Genomic DNA, 26,947 nt, shown 5'->3' with positions numbered 1-26,947 from the left:
TGTTCTCTTCGGTGTTTGTCGGTTCGTGGTTTGTGTAGTCCTTGTTTCCTGTGATTGTTCTCAGTGATTATTATTAGAAATATTTACTTTGGCTTTACTTCATGCATCTCTTGACAACAACCATATACGTGACAGGTAACACTTTACAATAAGGTCCCATTAGTTAACGCATTTTTTTACATTAATTAATAGTGATGAGCAATACATTTGTTAACAGTATTTGTCTTTGCTAGCGTTATTTAATAAAGGTTAGTTAAGGTTCATTAAACTTTTTTCAAACTTAAAAACTTTTGATTTTAATTATGTATTCATAAATGCTGAAATTAACAATAATAAATGTTTCAGTTCATTTTAGTTCATTTTAATGAGTTAAAAATGGAACCTTACTGTAAAGTGTTACCAAAATCTTGATTTAAAATATTATTAAAATTAAGAATTTATAAATTAATGAATAAAACACCTTTTGTTTTTTTGCACGTTCCACAAATTCATCCACTTTATTCTTTTTGAGAGTTGGTCTAGCTTTTCATATAAACACGTATGAATCTGAGATGTTCACTGCAATGTATTTGAAGAGGACCTCTTTTATGAGTTGTTTACTACATGAGCTCCCACACTCACGTGGGCTTCACTTCACACGTGCGTTCCTCTCTCTCACACCATGACCCCACTCACGATTCTCCATGGCTGGTTGAGCAATAATGGCACAACACTACTGTATCTAGCATACTGTACTGTTTGCCTGCAAGACAGCCTGCTTGGAATGCTGTACAACAAAGGAGTCAGCAGCAGCGTGCATTCAGCCAGAGGCAGTGCAGGCGAGTGAGAGATCACCCACCCACACTAAAAACTGCTTAACTATCAGAAAACCAACAGTGGGTGGTGAGAGAAGAGCCCTGAGTGTGGGTAGGCAGGGTATTGATGGAGTGATATAAGAGATTTTGATCTGTTGAGAAGTAATAGTAAAACAGCATGACTTTTGCTGCATCTGCAAATATGCTTAAACCATAATGCAAAATATAACATTGAGAAGTGTTTTGTAAATCATTTGTGCGGTCAAATGTAAAAGTTTCGGTATTGTTGTGCTACTGAAAAGTAATGCAGGAAACTTTGTTCACATTGGCAGAAGAATGGAACTGAACAGAATTCGGTTCCAGTACTTTTATAATGGAATTTGTTCTACATAAAATTCGGTTTTCTGTCATAACATTGATGGGGGAATATTTCCTTTTTTTCTTTTCTTTTCAAAATAAGCAGAGCTGGATTGCACTACATTTATTAGTACTCTGGGATGTTTAAAGGACTAAGCAATAATGAAGCAACCTGAAGCTTCAGACATGCTGACACAGAAAATCCATGTTTTATGTGCTGTTGTCGTCAAAATTGAGTCTGGTACATTAACTTAATGAAAGTAGAAGAAAACTCATTGACCTTATCTTGCAGAGGGGACACGGGTTGTACTGTTTACTACAGAACAAGTATGCTTATAAAACCTGCTCTTCTCTGCAAACCTTTCACTTGTTTGTCCTCACTGTTAAGACGCTCTTCTTTCTTTTAATTTCAGTGTGATTTCTGAATCCTAATTTTTCAAGATTCTAAAACTTTCTTTATTTCCAGGTTTAAATTCCCAGATTTCCAATGTACCGAAATAGCGAGGCAGATCAATTTTCAATCACTCTCAGCAACCACAACACTGTGATACATAAATCAGCTGTTGAGTTGGATCAGATGCTGCATTAATCCCAAGAGCTGTCTGGCCAGATGGGATACTGGGATAATCCTGGTAGAGGATGACTAGACCTCAGAGAAAAGACTGGTGATAAACACATAAAAACTGTTTTTCCTGCTTGTGCACCACACTGGCATTACCAAACGCCTTTACAATATTTAGGATTAACATGTCCAGGATTTTAAAGTAATGCAGACACAAAGAGCATACACAAACACAATTCATTCTTAAAGGGATAGTTCACCCAAAAATGAATATTCTGTCATAATTTACTCACCCTCGAGTTGTTCCAAACCTGTATGAATTTATTTCTTCTGCTGAACATAAAAGAAGATATTTTGAAGAATGTTTTAATTTTACCCCATCCTATGGAAGTCAATGGGGCCCATCAACTGTTTGGTTACCCATATTCTTCTAAATATCTTCGTTTGTGTTCAGCAGAAGAAATTCGTACAGATTTGGAAATACTTAAGGGTGAGTAAATGATGACAGAATTTTCATTTTTGTAGAATGATGCTTGCTGTGGGAATTATATCATACGCATCGAGTGTATGAAACCCTTCCTTATTTGTTGATGACAGAAGCAAATCTTAGTGATTATTTTAGATGTTACGGTTTGTGTTACAACATTAATGCGGTGTGTTTTGAATGATCAGAGGCCCACTGGTGAATTATGTGAAACCTTTGGAACAAGCATTTTGGTATTTATGTAAGGCAATAATTCCAGAGGGGCCTCCTGCCTAATGAATCACACTTACAAAACCATGTTGCATGTGTGAACCTAAATAACATTTACTAGGTATTTTACACACACACACACAAAAAAAAAAAATTCTAAAACTTTAAGGCAAGACACTACAGGTGAATAAGGTGCATTTTAACTAATATATAGGCCTAGCTGATAAATCAGTGCATTAAGACAATTGATTTATGTAACATGTTTTTTTTTTTTATGTTATGTTATGTTTAACTGTGCAAATGAGACATTAACTATTTAAAGATGCACTGATTTGCACAAATCTGAACGTTGGGTAAAATCAATTAAATTGTAAATCAGAAAGTATGGTCAGCAGTCAGAAAATAAAACAGTATTCACCATATTTTTTAGGAATGAAATGCTATATAAATCAGGCAAACGTTATATGAATAAACCCCTAAAATAATATATTTTCTTGCATTTTAAGAAAACAGCCTTCATATTGTAATTACAGATAAACTGTAATGAAATAACCATTTGAATGTGTATTCTGGATCCACTGACAAGGGCTGCATTTCCCAAAAGCATCGTAGGCCAGTAAGTAGAACCATTGCCACCAATGGTCTCAGCGTGGAAAAACTGTCAAACAGAGCCTTGCCTTAAAATAAAGCAGAGATAAATGGCGATCTCATTGAAAACCAATAAAACCCCAACCCATCTATAAAGTCCAGTATGTATCGGCTGTTTCAGGGTGTTTTCCTCAGTGTGAAGAGTGAAACTGCAGGGCAGTGTTCTCCCCAGCAAACCTTTTGAGTTGGGGTACAGATTTATGACCCGCACTATCTTGCCCTGGGACTCTGTTCGGTTCCCGACAATCCCACTCCCCAGGACGCTTTCTCATCTCAGTCCCGGTGGCAGCTTTACAAGCCAGTGGAAAAAAGTGCTGGCTAGAGAGATCGACCGCCTCCTGACAACAACGGTTAAATGATAAACACATTGCATCCCCCAGTGTGAGGGGCGGTCTTACAACTGCGCTGAATCTCTTCCAGACCCGTGAGGTGTCTTTCAAGACAATATTGGATTTAGCAATATGGCTTGCAAGATTTTTGGAGATCGTAAGCAGCCATAAACGCTCTATATCCCTTTCTGCCCCCTCTGTCACCCCCACATGAAATACATAGCCAGCCACAAAGGCAATTAAAAGGTCCTGTGCAGCTCTAAGAGGTCACCCATGGTTACACGCTCACAGTTGCTGAGGTGACAAATAAGAACGTCTGGGTTGTTTGATTTGCCAGCTATTCCACAGAAGGGGCTCCCTGAGCACCTATACGCTCTTTTTTTGTGTTGTGTGAAATTACAGCCGGATTGAGGCCAAAATTGCATCCCAGGATGGCAGCTTTTGATGTTATTATTCTCTAATCTAGCCCAGATATAAAAAGAAAGCTCTTTCGCAGTTGCACATTTGATATATACTGGATAGTAACTGTTGTTTTGTGTGTACAAGCTATTATCTATCCTAGATTAAAATACACGAGTATAAAGCTTGACACTTTGACTGGAAATACTGTGGGGAACCATTCTATAGATGTGACGTGATTTGAAACATGCACCTGCCATCTTGTGATTCCCCTTCTTAAAGGGATAGTTCACCCAAAAATGAAAATTCTGTCATCATTTACTCTCCCTCAAGTTGTTCCAAACCTGTATGACGTTCTTTCTTCTGCTGAACACAAAAGAAGATATTTTGAAGAACGACTGATGGACTCCATTGACTTCCATAGTAGGAAAAAAAAAAAATACTATGGATGTCAATGGGGACCAGCAACTGTTTAATTACCAACCTTTTTTAAAATATCTTCTTTTGTGTTTAGCAGAAGAAAGGAAATCATACAGGTTTGGAACAACTTGAGGGAGAGTAAATGATGACAGAATTTTCATTTTTGGGTGAACTATCCCTTTAATCTTTTCAGAATCCCAGAGGCTTCCCCTGCCTTACTTGGGTCCATGTCAACACATGACGGATCATTTACCAACATTCAGATCTTTATTTTAGTAGACACAGTAGACATGGGATATGCTTAAACAGCGATTCACATTCCGTTGAATGCATTTTGAAAAGGGTTTGTTTTCAAAGGGCAATTCGTTGGGCAATTCGTTGGGATTTTTTTATTTGCTGTTTTTTTTCTTAAACAGTCTCTTATGCTAACATTAATTTGATCAAAATACAGTAAAAAACTGTAATTTTATAGAAAATGATTACAATTTAAAATGACCATTTTCTATTTTAATATATTTTAAAATGTAATGTATTACTGTGATGGCAATGCCGAATTTTCAGAAAACATACTGATTTGATGGAAACAGTTGCCTTGCTTAATATTTTTGTATAGTTTTTGATGAATAGAACATTTAAAAGAACAGCATTTAGATTTTTTTTTTTATTTGATCTTTTGTTTGTTTTTTATATTGTGATCAATTTAATGCATTCTTGCTAAATAAAAAGTATGAATTTCTTGTTTGGGTGGTGCACTGTAAATAAAAGTGATAACGTTTGTGATAAAAAGTGACGTAAGTGTGTATGTTTGCAACAGAAAATTTTGCTGATTTTATTACAGGTAAAATTCAAAAGTCATTTCAGTTTAGTAGGATTGTCCACAGTAAACAGAAGCCCCAGTTTAATAACGCTAACAGTGATTCAAGAAGCAGAAGAACATCAGATAAACATCTTTGTTTGTATGTGCTACCTTTGTCTTCCTAAGATTAGGCCCTGGAAGCTTGGGTAATTTTGGTAAAAAATCATCTAGCAAAAAAGCGTCTGAAAAAAGAAGTAACAAAGAGCTATTTCAAACTATGGAACAGCCTTCGAGTTATCTGCAGTGCTGATAAAATTCCATCATGAAGGTCTGAAGCATGTTTACTCAAAAGTTAAATGTTGAGTGTAAAGTTGGAGGCTTAATACCCAGACAGCAACATACTGTCGGCCCGGATCTGTCCGGGTATTCAGGTGAGGCTGGAAGCATGAGCATGGAAATACTCCGCAGGGCTTGTTTAGTGGTGTACTAGTGCATTATCAATGACCGCTGATCTCACCATGTGACTTCATGCATGGCTGACCTGAAGGGACATGAACAATTTAGAATGGTTTGGAACAGCTCTTCGTTACATAACACTTTCCCCTTTTTTCAGATGCATTTGCTAGATGCTTTTTAAGGACATCTTCCAAGACTAAAAAATGCGTTTGTTTGTTTTTTACAAGATTCAAATCCACTTCACTGTAGTAAAATATTTAGACAAACATTTGCATAAGTAAATCCGTCTTGTTGGAGAGGATTACTGTTTGTCTTCAGCTGAAGAGGACAGTGCCACTTCTTAATTAACCAGCTCAGCAGGATGACTGGCCTCATTCTTAAGATAACACTGAGAGAACCAGTTAGGTCAAATGCCACTGATACCAAATCTGTCATGACATTTGTCTTCGTCTTCAGAGCTCCACCCGTGTGATACTCATGGTGTATCGACAGCCTTGACAAAGCTTTTTTTTTTTTGAGGTGGAGGCAGGGTGACCACAGAGATCAATAAAGTATTTAACATTTACCTTGGTGGTGTCCCTTTCAGCACAGCAGATGCTTATTGGATATTGACGGATAAATTTCAGTCTTCATTGTTTGGAAAAGTAGGTACTATTACTGAAATATAACACTAACTTTAAATAACACATATTGGTTTCCAGTCATATAGTATAACACAATTTTTTTTTATCCTAAACAAATTATCAAAATTGCACGTTACATATCATCATGTCACAGGCCCAGAAGTCTTACTACGTTATCACATTTACTGATCTCTCAGCCCATCTTGTAAATCATCCCTGCTTCAGTCTCCTCACCATAAACCCAGAGCATCAATTAATCCAATCAGAGCAAAGCAGCTGCTTTACTGGGAACTCCATGGCAAAGTCAATAGATGTGTCTGTCGGTGCAATGGTGGGGTCGGGACATCTAAAAACCATTTGCTCTCTTAAAACAATTCAATCCTCTAAATAAGAGTAGATTTAGGCGCTGCAGCATGAAACCTATTAGTCACTCTCCATTTTGTATGCCTTAGTCTCTACATATATCTTACTTTGGTTGTTTAATAAATAGTTTTTTTTTTGGTATATTGTGTCAGCAAATGTGATATAACGTTGCTTCCGCCCATTTCTAGGCTGTTTCCGAATTAGGCTACAACTCCGAGGTTATATCAAACAATGTTCTTTCAGCATCGATGCATTTCCTGTGGGACATCCTCCCTGAACACAGATGACATCATCATGAGCGCCTGCTCTATTAATACTTTAATAGGGGCAGTTTTCTGTTTCATCACAGTGAATTAAAACCTAGTATCTATCTATCAAATAAATAATACATGATTTAAAAATAAATTATAATAAAAATGATCATTTATTTCAGCAAAGACTGCAGCCTCAGGAATAAAAGATATGGCTTCTGAGACTGTGTCAAAGCCATCTATAATTTATTAATTCTACAGCATTACAAAAACTATATACAGCATGTAAAAACAAACAGGTTTTCCAACTTAGATCTGTGAATAGTGAATCTCAGTGATTCGCTTAGGACTTCAGTTTCACAACTAACATAGCGTGAACATGTATAGGGCCTTTTATTATATCGGCACTGGCAATCAACTTAACGTATGTGAAAAAAGGATGCCTGAAGTCTTGTGAAAAATAAATATATTGCCAAGCTATGATTCAGTCTCTTTCTTGCTTGGAAGAAAAAAAAAAGAAATAAAAAAGGCAAGGATGTAGGCTTAAATTCTGCTGATACTACAGCCTATCATTGCTATCACATATTCCTTCATTACAAAGGGGAGCTGCACAGCAATTACTCGGCATGGAAGAAAGCAGTTCAATACTGTGTGACACATAAAGGTCAAATCTGTTTTCTCCTGGCCACTGGGGCATCTGGAGCATTTCCTTCATAAAGGGATTCCCAAAATCCTACGACAAGTCAGGGTTCACCGAGGAGCTTTGCAAGTCGAATAAGCCGTCCCATTCAGCTCATCTTTTTTTCTTGCTGTGCCTAACCGTTTTCTTTCGTTTGAGGATCATATCATAGAGTTTCTCCAAACCGAGTTGCAGCCCCTGGCCGTCGACCGCACTGCACCCTTGCACGTGGTGTAGGGTGGAGGCACTCAGTTCGTGTACTGCCAAAACCTTCTCCACGTCAGAAACAGGCAGCGCAACTGGAAGGTCCTGTTTGTTAGCCAACACAAGCACTGGAACTCCTTGGTTCTCTGACGTACGTGTAATCTTATGCAACTCCACCTTAGCCTCCTCCATGCGCTCCGCCTCCGTGGAGTCCACCACAAATACCATGCCGTCTGTGCGCCGCGTGTAGGACTTCCACAAAGGTCGAAGCTTCTCCTGACCACCCACGTCCCACACCTGAAAGGTAATGGCACGGCCATTTCCGACAGGAACTTTAATCTTCTCAGTGTTAAATCCCTTGGTTGGGATAGTTTCAACAAATTCCTTCAGCTTCAGTCTGTAGAGAAGTGAGGTTTTGCCCGCAGAGTCCAAACCAATGACCACAACGTGGAAGGACTGGAAGTTAGGCAGGAACGGTGTGTTGGGGGCAATCTCTGTCAACTGGTTTCCCATGGCAACTTGGTTTTCTCACCCTCTTGTAAGGAGAAGCAGATTTGTCTAAGTGTTTGGCATTTGCACCTACTTCAAAGGTACTGCAGACAGACAGACGTGCTTGTAAGATCGGCGGCACCGTGTGGAACCTAATTAAAGGAGAAACAAAAGCTGATTATCATCACCGATATGGAAGTTATTTACAACTTCCCCAGATTTGCCTTCAAGCAAACACAGTAAACCAGCTGCAAGGTTTTAGCAGCTACTAAATCAAATGTTCAAGTAATGAAAAAGTATTTGGTTCTATTCTATCAAACATCTTTAAATTAAATTAGAAAAAGAGGTTGGTTTTACATTCACTGTAAAACTCTTTAGTGTCAATTTAAAATCAACAACAACAAAAAAAGAACACAAATAAGTTCACTGTAGCGTTAAAGATCGAGCTAGAGGTTATTCTCAATGCTTGCCACTTCTAATCCTCTTAAGTCTAAACAGAAATAGATTTCTAAAAAATAAAATAAAAACATAGATATAATAATTTCCTGTAAACAGCTGTGATTTATTATTACATTCACGCACATAGTTTAAATGGAAATTATGGGTAGGCTATGTCAACGTAGTAAATTACCAATACTGTAAAAGGTACGGAAGCTAGATCATTTAAAGTTTAAATTATAAAATTCGAAACAACTTTAAAAAGCATTACAAAGATTACAGACTACACGATAAAATCAAAAACATCTCTGTCGAGCAAATTCAGCAGATACTTGAGGACGAAACCCGCAGTGTAGAGAGAACGAAAACCTGGCTTTTAAAACGATGCGATTTCATCTTTGTCAGCATTCACACCACTTACCTAATAGATGTCTATCTTGAAACAGGCAGCTTTTCCATTTCTCATTTTAAAAACATAGGCGACCGGTTCTCCAAATGACTCAAAACAATGCTCATTTTCCAGAGTCTCTCTTCCCTCCGACAGTATCGACCTCAGAGATGAAAGTGGAGCTGAGCGCACAAGATCCAGAACAACAATCCCCGCGAGTGACGTCACGCGAACCCCTCATTCCTCTCGCGACTCCCTCTAGCGTTTGATTGTTCTGAGTCTTCAACGCGAGTTATCGAATGACAAGTCGTGTTTGTTTTAAACAGCACCTCACTGTGGCGAGCCTAAAGCCTGTTTTATGCTTCTGCGTCGAACTGCCGCCGTAGCTACGTCGTAGGCTGTGTGTAGCGCGCGTACCCTACGGCGTACCCTGACGTGCACCTCTTCAAAAATGTAACAACGCGTCAATTCTACGCGGACACAAGCGCTGTGATTGGTCTGCCAGAACCCCTCCCTCGGGGTTTCACACGCTCCCTAGGTGCGCGTCAGCGCGGACAACGACACAGAAGTATAAATTAAAACCAACACGTTGCCTACGGCGTATAGGCTCCGGCGTAGGTCCGACGCAGAAGTATAATGAGGCCTTAAGGCATCGAAACTACCAAGTTGTTGATCTTGTATCTTTTGGCTGTGCATGAGTGCGAATTATGAAGGGTTCTCCCTAAATTAAAGTAGGCCTACGTCTACAAAACTCACAAATCATGTTTTTATAGACTTATATAGCACCTAAATATACATAAAAACTAGTTAGTGTTTTGTTTAAAATATTTAACTTCGCTATAACTCTATATAAAGACGTAATTTAACAAGGCTGTGATCTAAATGTTTCAAGCAAAATGTCTAGAGTCTATAATAGACCTTTTCAGAAAACACTGCTAATTTTAGGAGGGTTTTTAGTGTTTTTATTTTCTAAAAGTATTAATAAACAAATGGTCACTACGCGCTACAATCGAACTGTGTGTCGTCAGCACGTTGTGAGCGATTGCACGTTGCTAGGAAACCACCAAGCTGTCCAAGGAGGACGTGGAGTTGTCCGCTGTGAATTTGGACATTATCTGCAGAACAGAACTTGGTAAATTTTGTCCACTGCTCTGCAAATATGCTTTTCTTGCCTGTTTGTTAAGAATTATTATTATTTAGTGTTGTTTGTCTTACACTAAGACATACTTATGCATGTTTTGCTTTACCTACTGTAGACATATGTGATGTAACGGACCGTATCGGACTTGCGCAGGAGTAACGTTAAATGTTACGCCACAACTCTACAACGGCATTGACCATGTTGTCACAGTATGAATTGTTGTTTTTTTAACCTTATTGCGTAACGTTACACTGCTAACTCAGCTTTGTACTGAAGCCTAACGTTACTTTCAACATTTATGAGCAGCTGAAAAATCAGTTCAGTGTTTATTTCTTAATGAATGTGTCAAGACAAAGCAAACATCTCACCATGTGGGTTTGAATTTCATTAATCAGGAAATGGTCTCACGTTGCAGGCCCGCTTGTGGTGTAACATGTCAGCAATGCACTGGGAGGCCCGCCGCCGTCAGCAAGTGCTAGACCGCCGGTTATCTGCCTCAGTGAAGCAGGTTCCCATGTTAACAAAAGTATATGTAATATTTTTATACACTTAATATAACCTTTTTTATAAACAAGTTAAATATTACATCTAAATAATCTTTTTTTTTTTTTTTAGGAAGACAAGCCAGGTAAAAACAAAGAGCATTCTGAGGCACATGTGACACCCTGTGAACCTGCAGAGTCCAGTGAGTCTCCAGGTAAAGCTGCTCATAATAACAGGTCAACAAACATCAGTACACTCAAGAATTCTCCATTGTTTGCATGCCATTCAGAACAAAGAGTCACCGCTTTAGAGGTGACTGAATTTTAATGATCAAAATACAAAAATGAACAACACACTATACATGGAATCTTCACTCAGTCCGTGTAAACATTTGGTTTCTTCAGAGGTTGACAAGCAATGCAATTGCAAGTGTCATGCCAAGATGAAAAGATACACAGTGAGTAGGCCTACATTTCTGCAGATTTCTTTAGAGATATCACAAACTTGTTTAACCTGTTTCTGTAGCTGTAAAATTCAACAGATCCAGCGGCTGGACATTTTCTATTTAAATGTTTACCTTTTTTTTTGTCCAGCCCCCATATGTGTATAATATCACAGCGATTAGTTAAAGAACTTATAAGGTGAAACTGATCCAGAATAAAGCAGCATCTACATAAGATGTGTGCATGATTTGCTCTAGTCCCTCCAGTATTCCCAGCAATGGTGAAGATGAAGACCCAGACAACTGGACAGCACCAACTCCACATACTATATGTACTATATGTATCTTACAGGAAACCAGACTTTATTTGTTCTTTCATAATCCTAATTAAAACAGAATTGGCTATTTAACAGTTCTGATTAGATTTTTTGCAGAATTTGATCAAAAAATGTATATTTAATGTGCAAAATCGTGGTGTGCAAGTTTTAAAAGTGTTTATATAATGTAAACACTAACAAATCAACAGGAAAGACAAGTGGTCTAAGTTAACAAAACGCATTCATTAATTATTCCAGTGATATTTGCATTGTATCATACGTTACTGTCATCATAGTCTAATCCTATTTAATGGACTAGTAAATTATGGCATAAAACAGCAAGCAGCCTACTTCGGATTTCTATAACATCAATATTCATGGCCATTCATTGGCAATGGTTTAGTCTCAACGCACAGGGAAGTGATGAGGCAAAGTGGAATTCACTCCACAGTCAATATACTCATAGGCATCTGTAGACACCTCCTCTGAATGGGACAGGTAGGAGACTTTGATATTCAATCTGTAGACAACACAAGGAATTTTACATTAATTACTAAATATGAATTGAACTGAATTTATAAAACCAAACATTGGCACGTGACATTAAGATAAAGTTAAAGATAAAATGTACTTATTCAAGTTATCCTTGAGTATGTATGGTGCAAGAAATTTAATTTCTGCAAAAATATTAAGCAGCGCGACTGTTTTCTACATTGATGATAATAATGTTACATGCACAAAATAAGCATTTAAAAATGATTTCTGAAGGATCATGTGACTGGAGTAATGGCTGCTAAAAATTCACCTTTGCCTTCATAGGAATAAATTATATAATATTTTACAATATAATAAAACAGTTTTACATTGTAATAATTTCACAATATTACAGTTTTGCTGTTTTTATTTTATTTTTCAAATAAATGCAGCCTTGGTAAGCAGGAGACGACTTTGTTCAAAAACAAAAGCTGACCCCAAACTTTTGACCGGTACTGTAAATATATTTTACTATAGATGTTTTTTTTTATAGGTCATGCACTTTATAACTTATAAGATTATAACACAGACCAAAGTCCATGAAGTTCACATGACTGTCAGCAAAAAATTCATGGGTCACTGGTTGCATGACCAATTTTATTTAACCGCAGCAACTAGTTTTTGTGTTATGGCCTACAACAAATATACAGATGTTTGCATGGTTATGTTTATCTCAGTTCAGGATGGTCCAGACTCCTTGAAATAAATCTTGATCTCTATAGCACATTACAAGATACATAAATAGCTTGTGCTTCAGGTCTAAAACAGCGGATATGGGGCCTCAGCAAAAAAATGTCAGGTTCCCATCTAGTCCTCCACTAAAGATAATCAACAAGTGACGGGAATTAAAATAAAATAGTCATTTTTTTCCACCCCGTGAAGCTGAGCTATTGGTGTCTGTGTCATCATGGCCCACAACAAATATTTGTTATACAAATATGGCCACGGTAGTTAAACATAGTAAAATAAAAATCATGAGTCACGAGGGAGGTAATCACTCAAAAAAACAGTTAGGAAAGTGATATGTTCAAGCAACTTCCATTGGACTACTTGAGATGGATTGACCCTCATATAATAAATAGACTACTTGACTTAGTTATTGCCAGAGGTTGACTGCTGCTTGTCTTGAACATGATTTAACATTATGTGGACTGAAATACAAGTCTTTTGTTGTATTTATAGTGAAAGTGAATAGATTTTAGAATTTTATACATTTACAAGGTATACCAGACATAATAATTCTTCAATGCACACCTTCCAAATCCAAGCCTTCAAAACATCAACCAAAGATGGCAACTTTCATTCAATGATTCAGTCAAACAATATGCTAATAGAAATGCATACTTGCTTAAAAATGTATACTTACTGCAAATGCAAGAATAAAGTGTGAATCTGAAAGGCACGTGACTTGCAGTAATTACTGTAAAAGGAACGGACATTAGAGAATGTTTATAGATATATTCTTTGTATTTGAAAATGGTCATACACAGTCATAAACACAATGTAATTTGCACTGAGATTATAGTGGGAAACAATACATAATTAAATACATTAATTAGTGAAGTTTAGATACTGATTGAATTACTTACTTGAGGCCTAGGTCATCAATTACAATGTTGGCTATAACTTTAATCTGAAAGGTGAAAGAAAGATGAATGAAATCCTGAAAGAATGATCATTTTCCTCCCAGGTTTCTGATCAATGCGTCTTAGAAAAATGCTTTATATTACAATTTGCGTAAATTATAAAAGTTTTACCGTTTTCTGTGATCGAGGAGGAAGGTTGGTGACATTGAGGAGCTTGGTATTGCCAACCACAGTTTCGAAAATCAATGCTTGCACACTAAGATTGTCAGCTGTGATGCTGACAAAGTTTTGGTTGGTAAGGTTCATTTTGTGCTGAAGAATGGATAATACGCACATAGGATTACAAGCTTTGTAAAAAAAAAAATGCATTACAACAGTTGAATCTTAGTGTGTCGTCTATATACGTCAGATCACCTACCGTGACCACTATTTTAACTGTATCTGGAGTGAAATAGACCATAGATGACTGTAGTTCCACATCTGACATATCCATACTCCGTGGGAAGAGGAAAAACAGGATCAGTGAGCAGATCAGGAGGCAAAGCCCCACTGCTATACACACATAGAGTTTCCTGTGGGACATTAAACCATGTTGCACATAGATTGGAGAATATTAACATGATGAAGCACATTTTATTAATCCCTGAAAGAGAAAATTGCTGAACTATAGGCTTCTTGTCATAGTGAAACTGACGTGTGGTGAGGTTTCAGCCTTTGGTCGCTGCAAGGAATGACCGCCACAAGTTGGTTCTCCTGACCTGTCAAGAGTCAAGAGTTTAAGAGTGCCTAAGAAACTTTTTTTGTAACCAAATAATAAGATAATGAGAAAATACACTGAAACTTGCCTCTCGGGATGCGTCCTGTGCCCTGGCAGGTAGGGCATGGATCTGACTGTCCTTCCCCATTTACACTGCCATAGTCCATCCATTTGGAAAACCTTCGTTTCTCTCCGTATTTATTCTGGGACATAATGCTGTATTTCCAGAAGATATCAGGTCAAAACTAAAGACCCCCACCCTAAACAATAAGACAGCTTCAGTAAGGTTTGTATGTTGGTATGTAGGTACACATCATTGATGAGGAAATCAATAAGCAAACTCAAAGTATTTTTTACATGATTGTACTGTTCTAGTTATACATTACAGTCAGTAACAACCCAAACTGTCTCCAAAACCTCACTGTAAAACAGTAAAATATCACCAAATGATCAACAAAGCTCCACAACAATAAATTTGCAATGATGTCAAAGAGCATTATGGTTATGGAACAAAGTTCCATGATTTAATTAAAGACCTTAAACGACACAGTTTACGTGACCTTTGAAGAAAACATATTTAGTTATACATACTATATATGTGTTTTTTTTTTTTTTCATATACTTTAATATTTATGCAAGTCAACATTCTCTCAATTTTCATTAACTAAGTAAGGATTAAAGTACGTAAAGTGGCATGGAAGCGTGAAAAGCAATAGTTCACAAGGCAAATTATTACGTTAGAGACAGTGACTACTCTGATTGTTTAAGATGTTGGTGATCACTCACAACTTTCGAGTTTAGGAAAAAGAAACCAAATTAATCCCAACCGTTTCCAGCTGAAATGTTTTGTGGCGTAAATGCAATGAAATGTTAAATGTATTTAGAGTTCGCTTTGTAGCCATCGACTGCAAGTCCGAATGTGTCTAACGTTATGTATAACACAGCAGTAATGTGTAAAGTTAACAGTATTTTAAGAAAGATACAGTACACAGACAACCTCACAATGTCGTCCCAGAGATGAGTGACTGTTTTAAGTCACAAAAGACTGGTTGAATTTATATCAGTTTCCTTAGTCACGATGTCACATTACTAAATGCGTTTATTGTCAAATCATCAAACAGCACTTTTCCACCTACCGTGAATTCATCTGAGCATGGTTTGATATCGCGATTTAATCTTTCCCCGCAGATTAATGTCATTCGTTGCGTGAGTTATTGAAGACACCACACGCCACTTTCCTTAAAGACGCGAGTGCGCAGTTTACTTCCCTGTTTAGTCCTTCACAGTTGTTTGGTTTGGCCATCTGGTGGTCATAATCGAAACTGCGTGTTTAAAGACTGCTTATTATTTGGGAATTAGTGTCGAGACTTTTTAGAGGTTAACAAAGAAAAAATATATAATTTTAAAATGCAAGACACATGTACCTGCTCACAGAGATGGAAAAAGTTTGCATGGAAAATAGTGCGTTTTTTTATTTTTTTATTACCCCCTATTATCCACAACATAACTATAATGGATATGTGCATATCGATTTTGACCATCTTCGTGTATTCTGGAGTTGTCCAAAAATATTCCCTTTTTGGAACATGGTTTTGTTGGATATCAAAAATATTTTCTGATATTTAATACCAAGAGATCTCACAACATTATATCTTGGAAACATTACACACACTGTGCTGAGAAGAGATGCATATCTTGTTAATATATTAAGTGTAGCAAAAAAGATTATTTTTATTATCATTTGACAATTAATAATACCATCATTAAAAAGAAAAAGATACAAAACGTAGAGACTGGGGAATCTGTACTCAGTTCCTGCCTTGAAAGTAGAAGCTGACTAAAGCAATAACTATTTTAACCTTTAGAACATTCCATTGTTTCAGCAACTAGTTTTGCTGATTGGTGTGATTTGAACAATAACGAGAAGATTCATGATTATACAATGCGAATAAAACTCAAACACACTGATAACTATAATGGAATGTTTTTTTTTATTCACTGTGCTGGACACAAAAAGCCATGTTGATAAGCCTTCAGTTCATAGTAATACATTGCACATGAAAATGACAAAGATGATCAAAATAGGTGCCTAGCAAAAACTTTGACCAATCAATCACTGGTTGAGTTAAGCATGACTGAAAAACTCATTGCACATTCCTATATGTCAGGCAGCCCAACACCAGTGTGACATGAATTAGTGTGATTTAAAATAAGATATATAAATATAGAGGTCACTGTGACAAATTACTAAATCAACACAAGCTTTTCTTTTTATATCTTTCCTCTGAGAGGCAAAAGTGCTCAAACAAATGGAAACCCTCTGGGTAATTAGTCTTATCTAATCAAGCAGTACAAAAGATACCTGAAGCCTACCTAACAGCAGTCTATATGTGTTAGTAGGGCACACACACTGAATCAAGATAGCATTAAGACTTCTTTATAAACCTTATGTTGTTTCTCCATTCATAATGTCCTACAAACATGAAACTAAAATTTTACAATCAAGTAATTGCATCATTGCAGCTATGGTCAGTTCTAGTGATATAGTTCTCTTTTTCGAGAGTCCAAACTATTTCTCTAAGAAAAGAACATCAGAGGCATTTCGTTACTGCAACACGATGAAATCATTTACAATTCCTATACTTCACTGAGGTTGCCACGGTGCTTCCTAGTGTCTTGAGATGTGCCATTCGCTGTCGGTCAACTGCACAAGCTCGTTGACCACATCAAGCAAACTGTAGTGATGCTTCCTCAGCAACCTCTGATTGAGCGGCTGGTTACTGAAACCCATCTCCTGTAAAACAGCCATCATGGAGGCATCCTCGCAGGCGGGATCAACAGCAGGCCGCTGAAAGAGAATCAATCCAAAGTTAGTATGTTAAAAGGTCACTCACGTGCCAAGTCCTGAGTTCAGAGATAACAAAGAATGCAGAAAAGCCACAATGCATGCCGCAACTTTCTAGAAATAGTGCACACTAGTGTTCAAAAGTTTGGGGTTTTAAAGAAATTAAGACTTTCATACAAAAGTGACAAACTTATTTGTAATAGGGACGTACGATATATCGGCCACCATATTGGTATCGGCCGATATATGTTTTTTCTAATGTTATCGTTATCGACCAGATAAGAAAATTTGCCAGATATATTTAAACTGCTAAATAATGGATTATTTCCTTCAGCGGAGACACTTCAGATGCACACTGTTAGCCATGATGGTTTTGAATTACTTGAAATATGATTTAAATCACTTTGAAAAGGAAAATACAGTTAAATGCAATTGTTGCAGCGCAAGTGTACACCTTTATGACTATAAGTTTGATTGTGCATTCACAACCTTTTGTTTTGTGCAATTCTAAGTTGTAATATGTTTATTTTGTGTAATATATATCTGATTTATCCCATATAGGATGCATGTGGTTAAGAATTAACACGCTAGTAAAGTGCGACTGTGATCATCTTTAGCTTGAGCGCCTGCAGCTCAAACAACAATGCACAACATTAATAGGCTAACTATGATTTTGGTACTGTCATATACATAACATTTTAAGTAAGCTAGTAAGTAAGTGACGTGATAAAGAGAAGACTATCATGTTAAAAAGAGAAGACTATTGTAATAAAACGTTGTGAATTTCTGGGGTTTAGTTGCCGTGTTTCAGCGCGTTGTTACGGGAAGAGTGACTAGCACGCAAAAGTTTTGCAAGAGAATGTTTTATCATCTTTTATTACATCACCACGTCCCTTTAGGGGCTCCGTACTGATGAGCATCAGAGCATAAGACATATTACGACCACAAACTTTTAAATGGTAGTGTAATAGAAAGAAAAGTCACTATATGGTGGCTGTTTATGTTCTGTTCTGGAGTGTCGTGCACTGATGAGGAAAAAACGAACACCTGTGCCGGTGTGCTCTGGCCTGTAAAGAGTGCTTTATAAGCAGAGGCAGCCACAGAGAGTGCTCCCTTCACCAGCCCCTCTGTCAGACCACCGTGACGTGCCCTGCAGAAGAATAAAAACAGGAACAGAAGGTCGTGTCATAATAGTTCTGTGTCATCAAAACAAGAGGACTCCAGAGATTAACATTCATAAAACAACACTATGAGCCAAACAGTCAACAACAAAAAAGAAAGCCAACGTGATTAACATGCTTAACACCTTTTTTTAATTCTTTTAAATATGCAAACTATTTAGCATAGGCATGTTGTCAACCATACTGAAAACAAAGAAAAAAATGTGGTCGACCACAGGAAAACATTATCTGCAGAGCTACTTCCTCTTCTGCTGCATTCAAACTTTCCGCTTTAAAAAAAGGTGGATTTAAAAAAGACATTGTGTTTATATTCAAAACCTGATCCTTCTCACTTTCCTGAAATAGACTAATACTAAAATAAATCATAATGTGATGCCTGTAATGCATGTAAGCAGAAATGACATCACTGTGTTGTTATACCTGAGTTCCTGGGAGCTGCAGGTCTCAAAGGCACTAACAGGGGCCTCTGAATGAGCTGATCTGTAACCTAAGGCAAATAAACAACATACAATTCTGAGATTGTATTTATTGCATTTAGTTTTTCTTGGTGAATTCTTCACACATCACACTTTTAACCTAAAATGCTTGACATTAATTTCAAAGTAATAATAATAGTAGTAGTAGTACTGTATGTTTGTATTTATCTTTTTATTTATTTATTTGTGTGTGTGTGTTCTTGTGCAGATCAGTGTCAGTCATGGGATAAAATCTTGACTGCTACTGAGTCTAGCATACGAGAAAACTCACCACTTGACTCATCCTCAGATTGGCATGATGCGTTCTCTTTAGAGGCCCCTGGTCCTGACTCAAGATCATGAGATCTCACTGATCTGCAAAAGAATCATAAAGTGATTAAAACGAATGAAAGTCCATGCATAATAATACATTACATTCACTCTGCATTATTAATTAGTCAAAAAAGAATGAGCAGGTTCTCTGAATGTTCTTTAACCTGTGGGTTCGAAGAGATGGGGGTGGCGGGAGAGCTATGGACAGAGGTACCATCTCTGGAATCAGAGGGGGGGTGTCCAATATCTGAGAGGTGCACAGCATCCGATTTAGGGTGTTTTGAAGCGCTGGAACAGGGGTGGGCTCCTCGTTCTCTCCTTCAGCCATGCTCGGGATTTGCGGTGCTTCTGGCTCGTTGGCAAGAGGGACTGCAGGCTGGGACATTGCTGAGCTATACATTGATTCTCCCAGTGGCCTGGAAGTATCGAAGCAGTCAGGCAGGATGACAATGTAGTCCTCAGATGAGGCAGAAGACACCTGGCTGCTCACCTCATCCCACTCTCCTGCTTCTTCCTCTTTATCTTGATCATTTTCATGTCCCTTTGGTTCCACTTCCTCTTCATTCTCCTCCTGTGCAGCTGGGTCGGTGTAGAGGTTTTCATTTGAGCCAATCAATGCCTCTGAAAAGACTGCAGAAATAACCAAGTGTGAATTGAAAGAAGGAACAGTTCTAGCAGAAAAACATGTTTCTTTGTACTGCATTTACAGTGCTTTCAGTATGTTCAGTATGCTTTCATAAAAAAACAAAGAGAGAACATGCACACCTGGCATGACTGATTCCGCTGTTATGACTGGCTTTGGCACAGGGGCTGGAGCCTCAGGCCTGATTGGCAAAGGTCTGTCATTCTTCACCTGTAATAATCTCTCCTGAAAGCGAGCAGGGTCATGAACTGCAAAATAATTAAAAGTAAAATTAACAAAATAATAGAGGCCCCGTAAAATATCTTTCTTTGAGCGCTAAGACATCAGACAGAAACTCACCGTCATGCCTCCTCAGGTTGGGCCGAGTCCTGCGTTGAGGCTTGCGTTCTGGTTCCTCCTCGAGAGTGAGAGAACGAATCACAGTCTCGCACACAAACTGGGTCCCACTGATGTCTTCATCTCCTTCCTCATTGGCTGGAATGTCCAGAGGCTCATTCTGTTTCTGAGGCAGCAACACTAACAGAGAACAGGCCACATCAGTACATACAAGTTCACTACCATCCTGTCTATGATCTAATCACAAAGGCCATGATTCACAAAAGCCTTTAACAGTACCAAACATCAGGGGGGGGAAATTTAGCTACTTCTTTTTTCTTTTTTTAGAAAGGTCGGAAAAAAAGTCTAGTGTCATTTATTTGCAAAAGCCACTTTGTTTGATGAAATTCATACACTACCGTTCAAAAGTTTGGGGTCAGTAAGATTTGTTTTTAGGAAATTAATACTTTTATTCAGCAAGGATGCATTAAATTGATCGAAAGTGACCGTAAAGACATTTGTAATGTTACAAAAGATTTCTATTTCAAATAAATGCTAAACTTTCAACTAATCAAAGAATCCTGAAAAAAATATTTCCCATTTCCAAAAAAATATTAAGAAGCACAATTATTTTCAACATTGGTAATAATAAGAAATGTTTCTTGAGCCATGACCTTTGCCATGAAAGGACTCGATTAGATTTCATAATATATTCAACTAGTTATACAACGGTAGTGTACGTGAAATGCTGATTTTAGTATATAGGACCTATCCTGATATTAGTGGTTGTTAAATGTAAGTACAAATCAGCATTTCAAATTCCACATCAGATGCTCTAACCTTGAGTTTTTTTCCTGCCTGAACGTCCAGCCTCGACTTTGCTTAGTCCCGTTCCGTGCTTTCCAAACAAGGATCCATGATGAAGTGCTGGATACACACAGGAGGTCATATCTGAGGAGATTACACAATTACTCCAAAAATGATGCCAGACTAATTATGCACATGACATTGAAGAACAGATTCTTCCTGAGGATATGTTACATAATTGTGACCAGAATGAGGCCTTACCAACGGGAGTGTTGGCTGGGACTTTCTCCAATTCTTGCACAATGTTTATATCCAGCAACTCAAAGGACAACAGATCCTGGACAACAACAAGAATTTGGACATTAGTCAGGCACACATCACTGAACAAACATAAGGTGGTGTTTTTGTGTCCGACAATGTACATACCTGTGCCGTCAGTAAGTCCACAGAGGGGATGTAGTATTCTCTCCTGGAGCTGGTAGACACTTCACAATCTCTGGTGCCTGACCAGAACATGCCATCTTTTCCCATCAGACAGAGATCGGTCCTCTACCAGGGGAAGGTAAAGTATTTGATGACAATCTCAGGAACTACAGTGAATACCGTTGTGACATTACGGAAGGCAATTTTAGAAAAGATACAATGGTTTAAAGTTGACTCACCAGTGATTTGCTGCAGTGGGTGCTGAGTTTCTGCCCTGAGCTTGGCACCACTACAATGCTACACCACACTCTGGGCCCAAATTGGACTCCACAGTGTGCCAGACGCCAGTGAGACGTATAGGTGCCCTCCAGCAGGGGCGCCACAAACGCCACACTCACCACACCAACCTGACCCGGCTGCAGAAAGGGCACTGCCACCTCTTTTTGCTCCCGTGATCCCAGGGTCAGGTTGCCCCACATAAACTTCAACTACAAAGACACAAACACACATGCAAACGTAGCTCACACATTTTTTTTTTTTCGACCTATATAAACTTATATTGGGTTTTAAAAAGTACCTTGGTATCCGAAGTCCAGCTGATGTTGCCAGTGTTCCTCATCTTCCAGTACTTGATGAACTTGGTGCCTGGCTCCAGACAAGTGCCATCTGGTAGATTCTCATCCAGAAACAAGGCAGTCATTGTGGGCACCAAGGTGCAGCAGGAGACCTTGGGACCCCTGGTTTGAGTGCACAGAGGATCATCAGAACAGCTTTGTTTCAGCGTCTGTCTTTTTCTTGAAGCTCATATCAAAAAAAGTATAAAAAGGACGTAATACATAAAGGCAGCGGGTGCATTTTGAGGTAGTTCCATCCACTTGCCAGCGATAACTCAACTATAACAGACAATGTGATAATCTTGATAATGATTGTTCTGGGCTGGGTAGGGAGGTCACCCAGCCCTGACCCCTCTCAGTGTGGCCCTTACTCTGGACTGGAAGTTTGAGGGTCTGGGCACAGGGCCGGAGCTGGGGCTGGTCCTGGGCCTAGAGATGGAGCGTGAGCGGGGGCAAGGCCCGAGGTGGCGGTCCCATTGGAGGCTCCACTCCACAGCAACCCTCTCTTCTCCAGCCTCAGCTTCTTCTTGATCTCCTTCACCTCGGCCTTCAGCTGCCTCCGCTCAGCTTTCAGCCGCTGCCTCTCCGCCTTTCGCACCGTCCGGTCACCCCGCCTCAGAAACCTGACAATATAATTATATCACTTAACAACCATTCAGGTTAAGCAGAGGATACACAACAAAACTCTGAGCACCAAGTGTTTATTTTGGCTTGCCTGGGTTCTGGAGTAACTCCACGTTCAGGGACAGACAAAGGAGTCCTTGTTCTCTTTAGGTTGTGGCTGGGATCGTGTTTATGACTACATGGCTCACATAAGATGCAAGATGGACACACGCTGCACATAAAAGGAGAGAAATGTTTTATACTGAGCATTACATTTGACATCTTGCTTGCGGGAAGACCTTACTAACCCTATCCGGACAGCCGGATCCCTGACAATATTCGAGGAACAGCTGAAAACTCATCTCTTCCATGAGCACTTAAAGTCAGCATTAAACAGAAGCTGTGATAGTCCTCAAGTGAAATGGCTTCTTAAACTAGAAAAAATGTATAGCAGGATTTGATTTTGTACATCGGGAATTGACTGGATCGCTGTGGTTTGCTATTGCCGTGATCTCGTATGATTGACAGGTTGTCCCGCCCTCACGCCAGCAAACACATAATCCGATGTGCACGGATACATTTATAATAAATACTGTAATATTCCATAAAAAAATATTAATTGTTAGGTTTGATTTCAATGTGACTTTAACTGCTGAGAAAAAAAATTCTATACTTTCAACTATTTCTTAATTCTGCTCTGTTCTAGCTTGTACCTTTCTGATTTATGTTGTATTCTCATATTGGCAATTTAAGATGAATCTTTTGTTGTATTCCTCATTTGTAAGTCGCGTTTGATTAAAGCATCTGCTAAATGAATAAATAATAAATACATCCTGTGATTCAGTTTCTCAAAGAGTGTGTAATAATAACTATTCTTGAAACAAGTTTTTGGACAGTCTCACCTGCACTGATATCCTCCCCCAGTGGCCGGTCCTTTGCAACTACTGCAATTTGGAGTTGAGCTAGAGGCCCTTAGCGTGGTGGAGCTCGTAGCTTTCTGAGTGCCGGAGGTGCTCGGCTCCTCTGCGGGAGGATCCAAGGCTCTGTGTGTGCAACACTGGCCTGAAAACTCACTGCACATCTTGTCCACCACCTCCCTTACCACTTGATCTTTGAACTGCAAACAGTAGATAACTTTTTGATAACTTAGAGAAAACTTTTGCAACATTTTGGATCAAAATCAACAAAAAGACCTATAAAAGACCAATTCAATTATCAGTTTGACATTAAGATACAGTACCCGGTCCATGTAGGATTTGAACCACGTTGGGACCGCTTCCTCCTCAGTTTTCATCCCTTTGTTTTCTTTGGCCACAGCCTGTTTAAGGAAAACAGTACAAACGGGTTTTCTCAGTCTGAAATTGTCTTTCTCTGCAACAAGCCCAGTTCATTATTATTTACATCTTGTTACAAGATATGCATAAACTAATAAACAGCTCACACTATAGAGATGCACATAGCACAGGTGTGAAACTGGAGAGTGAATATCTGAAATGTACATATGAAACGCCTCGGTTATCACTTCTCAGTTAACACTTCTCATTTAGCGCTTTCCTTGTGAATATTAACCCTTTGATTTATATGATTACACCAGTGTGTTTACAACGTTCAATGCGTTGGGTGATCTACTGCTAAATTCCAATCTGCTTTCATGCTTTTTTTTGACACTCATGTCCTTAGAAGCAGCAATAATCAGTCATACAGCGCTAAGTAACAGCTTGATGCATTGCCATGGAAATAGGTATGCTTAGGGTCTCGTCTATGATAATATTGTGATTGTCGTTTTAACAATGTGGATCTGAGAATATCGAGTATGTACCTCACTTTACAAAAACACCTAGAGAGTGCACGCATACACTATGAGATGTAGTCTTAGGCCCTGTCCCAAATGACACCCTAAACACTCACGGTCTTCCAACGGGTCCACACTTTCGTGACGTAACGCCGCTTTGACTGTTGGGTAGAAGTCTGCTGAGGAGCTCGCATCAGTGCGGGCGCATATCGACCGCAAAGGAACTTAAAATGACAAATGGGACACCCTACGGTCTAACGGACTTGACAGACACGCACCTGCACGCGGCAGCCATTGTAAGTCCACAAGACCGAAAGTGCATATGAAGTGTGCCATTTGGTAAAGTCCGCTTGCGCATTTAGAGTGCACACTTTCACTGTGTGATTTAGTTTATTAAAATGCATTAGAATGCCAACAATATTCAAGATAAGGGGCAAAAATTCCTCTGTATGTCTTTTATATTTCTATCATTTAATATAGTTAATCAATATCATACAGAGTGCTGTTTTTCCTCCAAATATCAGCATAATTACAAATATGATATTGATTTTATACAACATTTTAATAAACAAGTTAATATTAAGTGACTAACATTTTAGTCACAAAATTGCCTGTTTTTGCTCTATTTCGCCAACGAAAATAGTTCCAGACAAAGCAACAGGACTTTTTTGCAACTCTGAGCAACACACGGCGGTGTTTCGTTACTAAATGAACAAATTTTTTGAATGAATGATTCAATGACTCACTCATAAACAGGGACTTGCTGCCACCTACTGGCTGTTTTAATTTAACATTTAAAAGTATCGTTTCATTTTTTAAATAATATCTAATATCAATATTCAACAGCAAAATATTGTCTAATTATCATTATCGATAAAATCTCAGAAAGTATCTGATCCCATAAGTATGTCAATATCACACACCCTTATGCAATATATAATATGCATCTATAATAAACTACCATGATGAAACAGAGTTCCAATGTATAAATATGTGGGGAGTTTGTTTATATATATATATTTTTTAAATATAAAGATATATAGGCAGGAAATTAGGCTGTAATATTAAACGTATAAAATGATCTGCATGCAGCACATACTTAATGTTTGTAGTTTGTTACATATAAAAAAATAAATAAATAAAGACTACTCCCAAAATCACCAGAATTGAAAGCTTTGGTGCTGTTTTTGTAACAACAACAAAAATGCTCTAGAAATGCCCCTGATAAGAAGGAATGAAAGTAGGCTTAAATTTTCAGTCGGCCCTTTTGATGGTACAGAATCAGGTAAGGCTCACGTGGCTCAGGCAGAAATTGAGTTTGACACCCCTGACATATAGTATGTTTAAAAGACTGCAAACTGCTTACCGAGTCCCGCTCGGGGGTCACCTGGGTCTCCTTGTCTGCCATCTTGACCCTTGCTCGATACGGTGGAGCTGGTCTAGGGTCTATCTTTAGTTCCTTCATCTCTGCCTTCACCGCACCACCCTCTGCCTGACCCTTCATCTTATAGACATTCATGTGCAGCTGATTGGCTTGCTTAAATGAACTCTAAATATAATTAAAAAAAAGCCTTGTTTAAAGCCTTGGATTTATATATATATATATATATATATATGTGTGTAATTAATATGATGATGACAGTGGGCCTCAGTGGAGTAGACTGACTTGTGCATCACAGAAATTCAAAAATATTGATGGCCTTACCTTTAGAGCTTCTGTATATTCATCTGTGGTGTTGTCAAATGATAAAAAATAATCATATTTATTATGACATTAATATTTCAACACTACAGATAACATATTTTGTGAAAACCATTGATTGAATTTATTACAAACCTTGACTGTTTATGCACACCTGTAAAAACAAGAGGATGTCAATAGAAGTACCATTGAAAATAGATTTATAACAATAAACAGTTTACTGATTGTTGTCATACTCATATGTTAAAAGGATAAGCATCAATGAAATCTGTAAAACTATTAAATCAAAAATAAATTTAAAACTCGTTATTACACTGTGATTATTTACCTCCTCGTTGTCCTCATCAAAATATTTCACTTGAAAATGGCTCAAGCCGAATGTAGTTTTAATCTAGAGGTTATAAAAAGGCAATGTAAACAAACACCATCAAGAACTGCAGAGATTTGTAAGACATCGAAGAGTTACAGGCAGATTACAGTGAAAAACAATATCCTCCAACGTTACGCTTTATTTACAAGCCGTCATCTGATTTATGGCCGAATAGAAAGGTCAAAAGCAAATGACAGATATTGTTGCAATTTAGATCACTGGGGGCTGTATAAAAGACAGAACTGAGATATAAGTTATGACATATGTGCTATGATAGGATTACATATTTTTACTGAAGGTTAAACGCGGTTAAGGTTTGTTTATGTAGGCCTCAGCTACGGCCTTCCAGGACCAAGAAATGTAAACGTCCCCACATAAACGCCACCCAGCAAGGCTTAATGACTCCTTACCCAGGCCTCCACAGTCTCCCACTGTGCTTTGTTCGTGTCCAAGACTGGAAATTTCTTCACGTTGCCCCTAAAGTTCACTTTGACAGTGACGGGGAGGTTCATGACTGTGAGCCAGAATCAACTGATACGTATGATGCGGTGATATGATGCTCTAAAAATACCCGTTGTGGTGTCAACACTGTGAGTCTTGTCTTTTGCGTTCTTGTTTACATCGCTAGATTCGTACACGCCCCCAACGCACGTCACAGGAAGTGTCTCAGATTTCCTTACGTCCTATCCCTAACTAAATATGTTTTTATTATTA

At 38.3% G+C, this 26,947-nt stretch overlaps 3 protein-coding genes and 1 long non-coding RNA gene across 7 annotated transcripts; 1 reads left to right on the top strand and 3 right to left on the bottom strand.

Moving 5' to 3' along the window:
• Positions 1–6,921: 6,921 nt before the first annotated feature.
• arl4d (ADP-ribosylation factor-like 4D) lies at positions 6,922–9,181 on the bottom strand. The gene is made up of 2 exons (XM_084434810.1): positions 8,924–9,181; positions 6,922–8,216 (listed from the first exon to the last, which is right to left on the bottom strand). Exon 2 carries the CDS (start codon positions 8,086–8,088, stop codon positions 7,486–7,488), a length of 603 nt encoding a protein of 200 aa, XP_084290936.1. The 5' UTR covers positions 8,089–8,216; positions 8,924–9,181; the 3' UTR covers positions 6,922–7,485.
• A 719-nt stretch (positions 9,182–9,900) lies between these two features.
• Positions 9,901–10,728, top strand: LOC311306416. Its single transcript, XR_014630159.1, has 3 exons — positions 9,901–10,022; positions 10,447–10,557; positions 10,647–10,728. It is a non-coding gene; the product is annotated as an uncharacterized lncRNA (long non-coding RNA).
• Positions 10,729–10,798: 70 nt separating this feature from the next.
• On the bottom strand, positions 10,799–15,447 carry tmem106a (transmembrane protein 106A). Of its 2 annotated transcripts, none has more exons than XM_084434809.1 (8): positions 15,287–15,447; positions 14,239–14,410; positions 14,088–14,151; positions 13,812–13,965; positions 13,565–13,705; positions 13,397–13,440; positions 13,174–13,227; positions 10,799–11,793 (listed from the first exon to the last, which is right to left on the bottom strand). In XM_084434809.1, the coding sequence occupies exons 2-8, from the start codon at positions 14,360–14,362 to the stop codon at positions 11,679–11,681; spliced, it is 696 nt and encodes a 231-aa protein (XP_084290935.1). In that variant the 5' UTR covers positions 14,363–14,410; positions 15,287–15,447; the 3' UTR covers positions 10,799–11,678. The 2 variants fall into 2 exon arrangements, with proteins under 2 accessions (XP_084290935.1, XP_084290934.1); XM_084434808.1 differs by having other exon boundaries at positions 14,239–14,366; positions 15,287–15,424.
• A 675-nt stretch (positions 15,448–16,122) lies between these two features.
• On the bottom strand, positions 16,123–26,870 carry nbr1a (NBR1 autophagy cargo receptor a). Of its 3 annotated transcripts, none has more exons than XM_084433856.1 (21): positions 26,644–26,870; positions 26,177–26,254; positions 25,999–26,017; positions 25,867–25,889; positions 25,528–25,710; positions 23,610–23,687; positions 23,272–23,486; positions 22,482–22,601; positions 22,138–22,389; positions 21,730–21,889; positions 21,392–21,640; positions 21,156–21,278; positions 20,991–21,066; positions 20,763–20,873; positions 19,947–20,123; positions 19,730–19,855; positions 19,129–19,594; positions 18,924–19,006; positions 18,597–18,663; positions 18,043–18,145; positions 16,123–16,998 (listed from the first exon to the last, which is right to left on the bottom strand). In XM_084433856.1, exons 1-21 carry the CDS (start codon positions 26,743–26,745, stop codon positions 16,819–16,821), a joined length of 2,991 nt encoding a protein of 996 aa, XP_084289982.1. In that variant the 5' UTR covers positions 26,746–26,870; the 3' UTR covers positions 16,123–16,818. The 3 variants fall into 3 exon arrangements, with proteins under 3 accessions (XP_084289982.1, XP_084289984.1, XP_084289983.1); XM_084433858.1 differs by having other exon boundaries at positions 20,763–20,849; XM_084433857.1 differs by having other exon boundaries at positions 26,192–26,254.
• Positions 26,871–26,947: the final 77 nt, after the last annotated feature.

This window comes from Rutilus rutilus (genome assembly GCF_951802725.1).
Source record: "Rutilus rutilus genome assembly, chromosome: 16".
In the NCBI taxonomy this organism is placed as follows: domain Eukaryota; kingdom Metazoa; phylum Chordata; class Actinopteri; order Cypriniformes; family Leuciscidae; genus Rutilus; species Rutilus rutilus.
The sequence above is the reverse complement of the archived record's forward strand: the minus strand, read 5'-3'. Positions and strand labels throughout refer to the sequence as shown.

What these genes read in the sequence shown, in the direction of transcription:
- tmem106a (XM_084434808.1), bottom strand. An exon ending in CACAGGACGCATCCCGAGAG is followed by an intron (nt 14,152 to 14,238) that starts GCAAGTTTCAGT and finishes GACTCTTGACAG; the next exon opens with GTCAGGAGAACCAACTTGTG. An exon ending in ATTGATGACCTAGGCCTCAA is followed by an intron (nt 13,228 to 13,396) that starts GTAAGTAATTCA and finishes TTCCTTTTACAG; the next exon opens with TAATTACTGCAAGTCACGTG.
- nbr1a (XM_084433856.1), bottom strand. Translation starts at nt 26,745, where the DNA reads ATGAACCTCCCCGTCACTGTCAAAGTGAACTTTAGGGGCAACGTGAAG. An exon ending in TGGACTTACTGACGGCACAG is followed by an intron (nt 21,067 to 21,155) that starts GTATGTACATTG and finishes GTTGTTGTCCAG; the next exon opens with GATCTGTTGTCCTTTGAGTT. An exon ending in CCCAGCCAACACTCCCGTTG is followed by an intron (nt 20,874 to 20,990) that starts GTAAGGCCTCAT and finishes TAATCTCCTCAG; the next exon opens with ATATGACCTCCTGTGTGTAT.
- arl4d (XM_084434810.1), bottom strand. Translation starts at nt 8,088, where the DNA reads ATGGGAAACCAGTTGACAGAGATTGCCCCCAACACACCGTTCCTGCCT.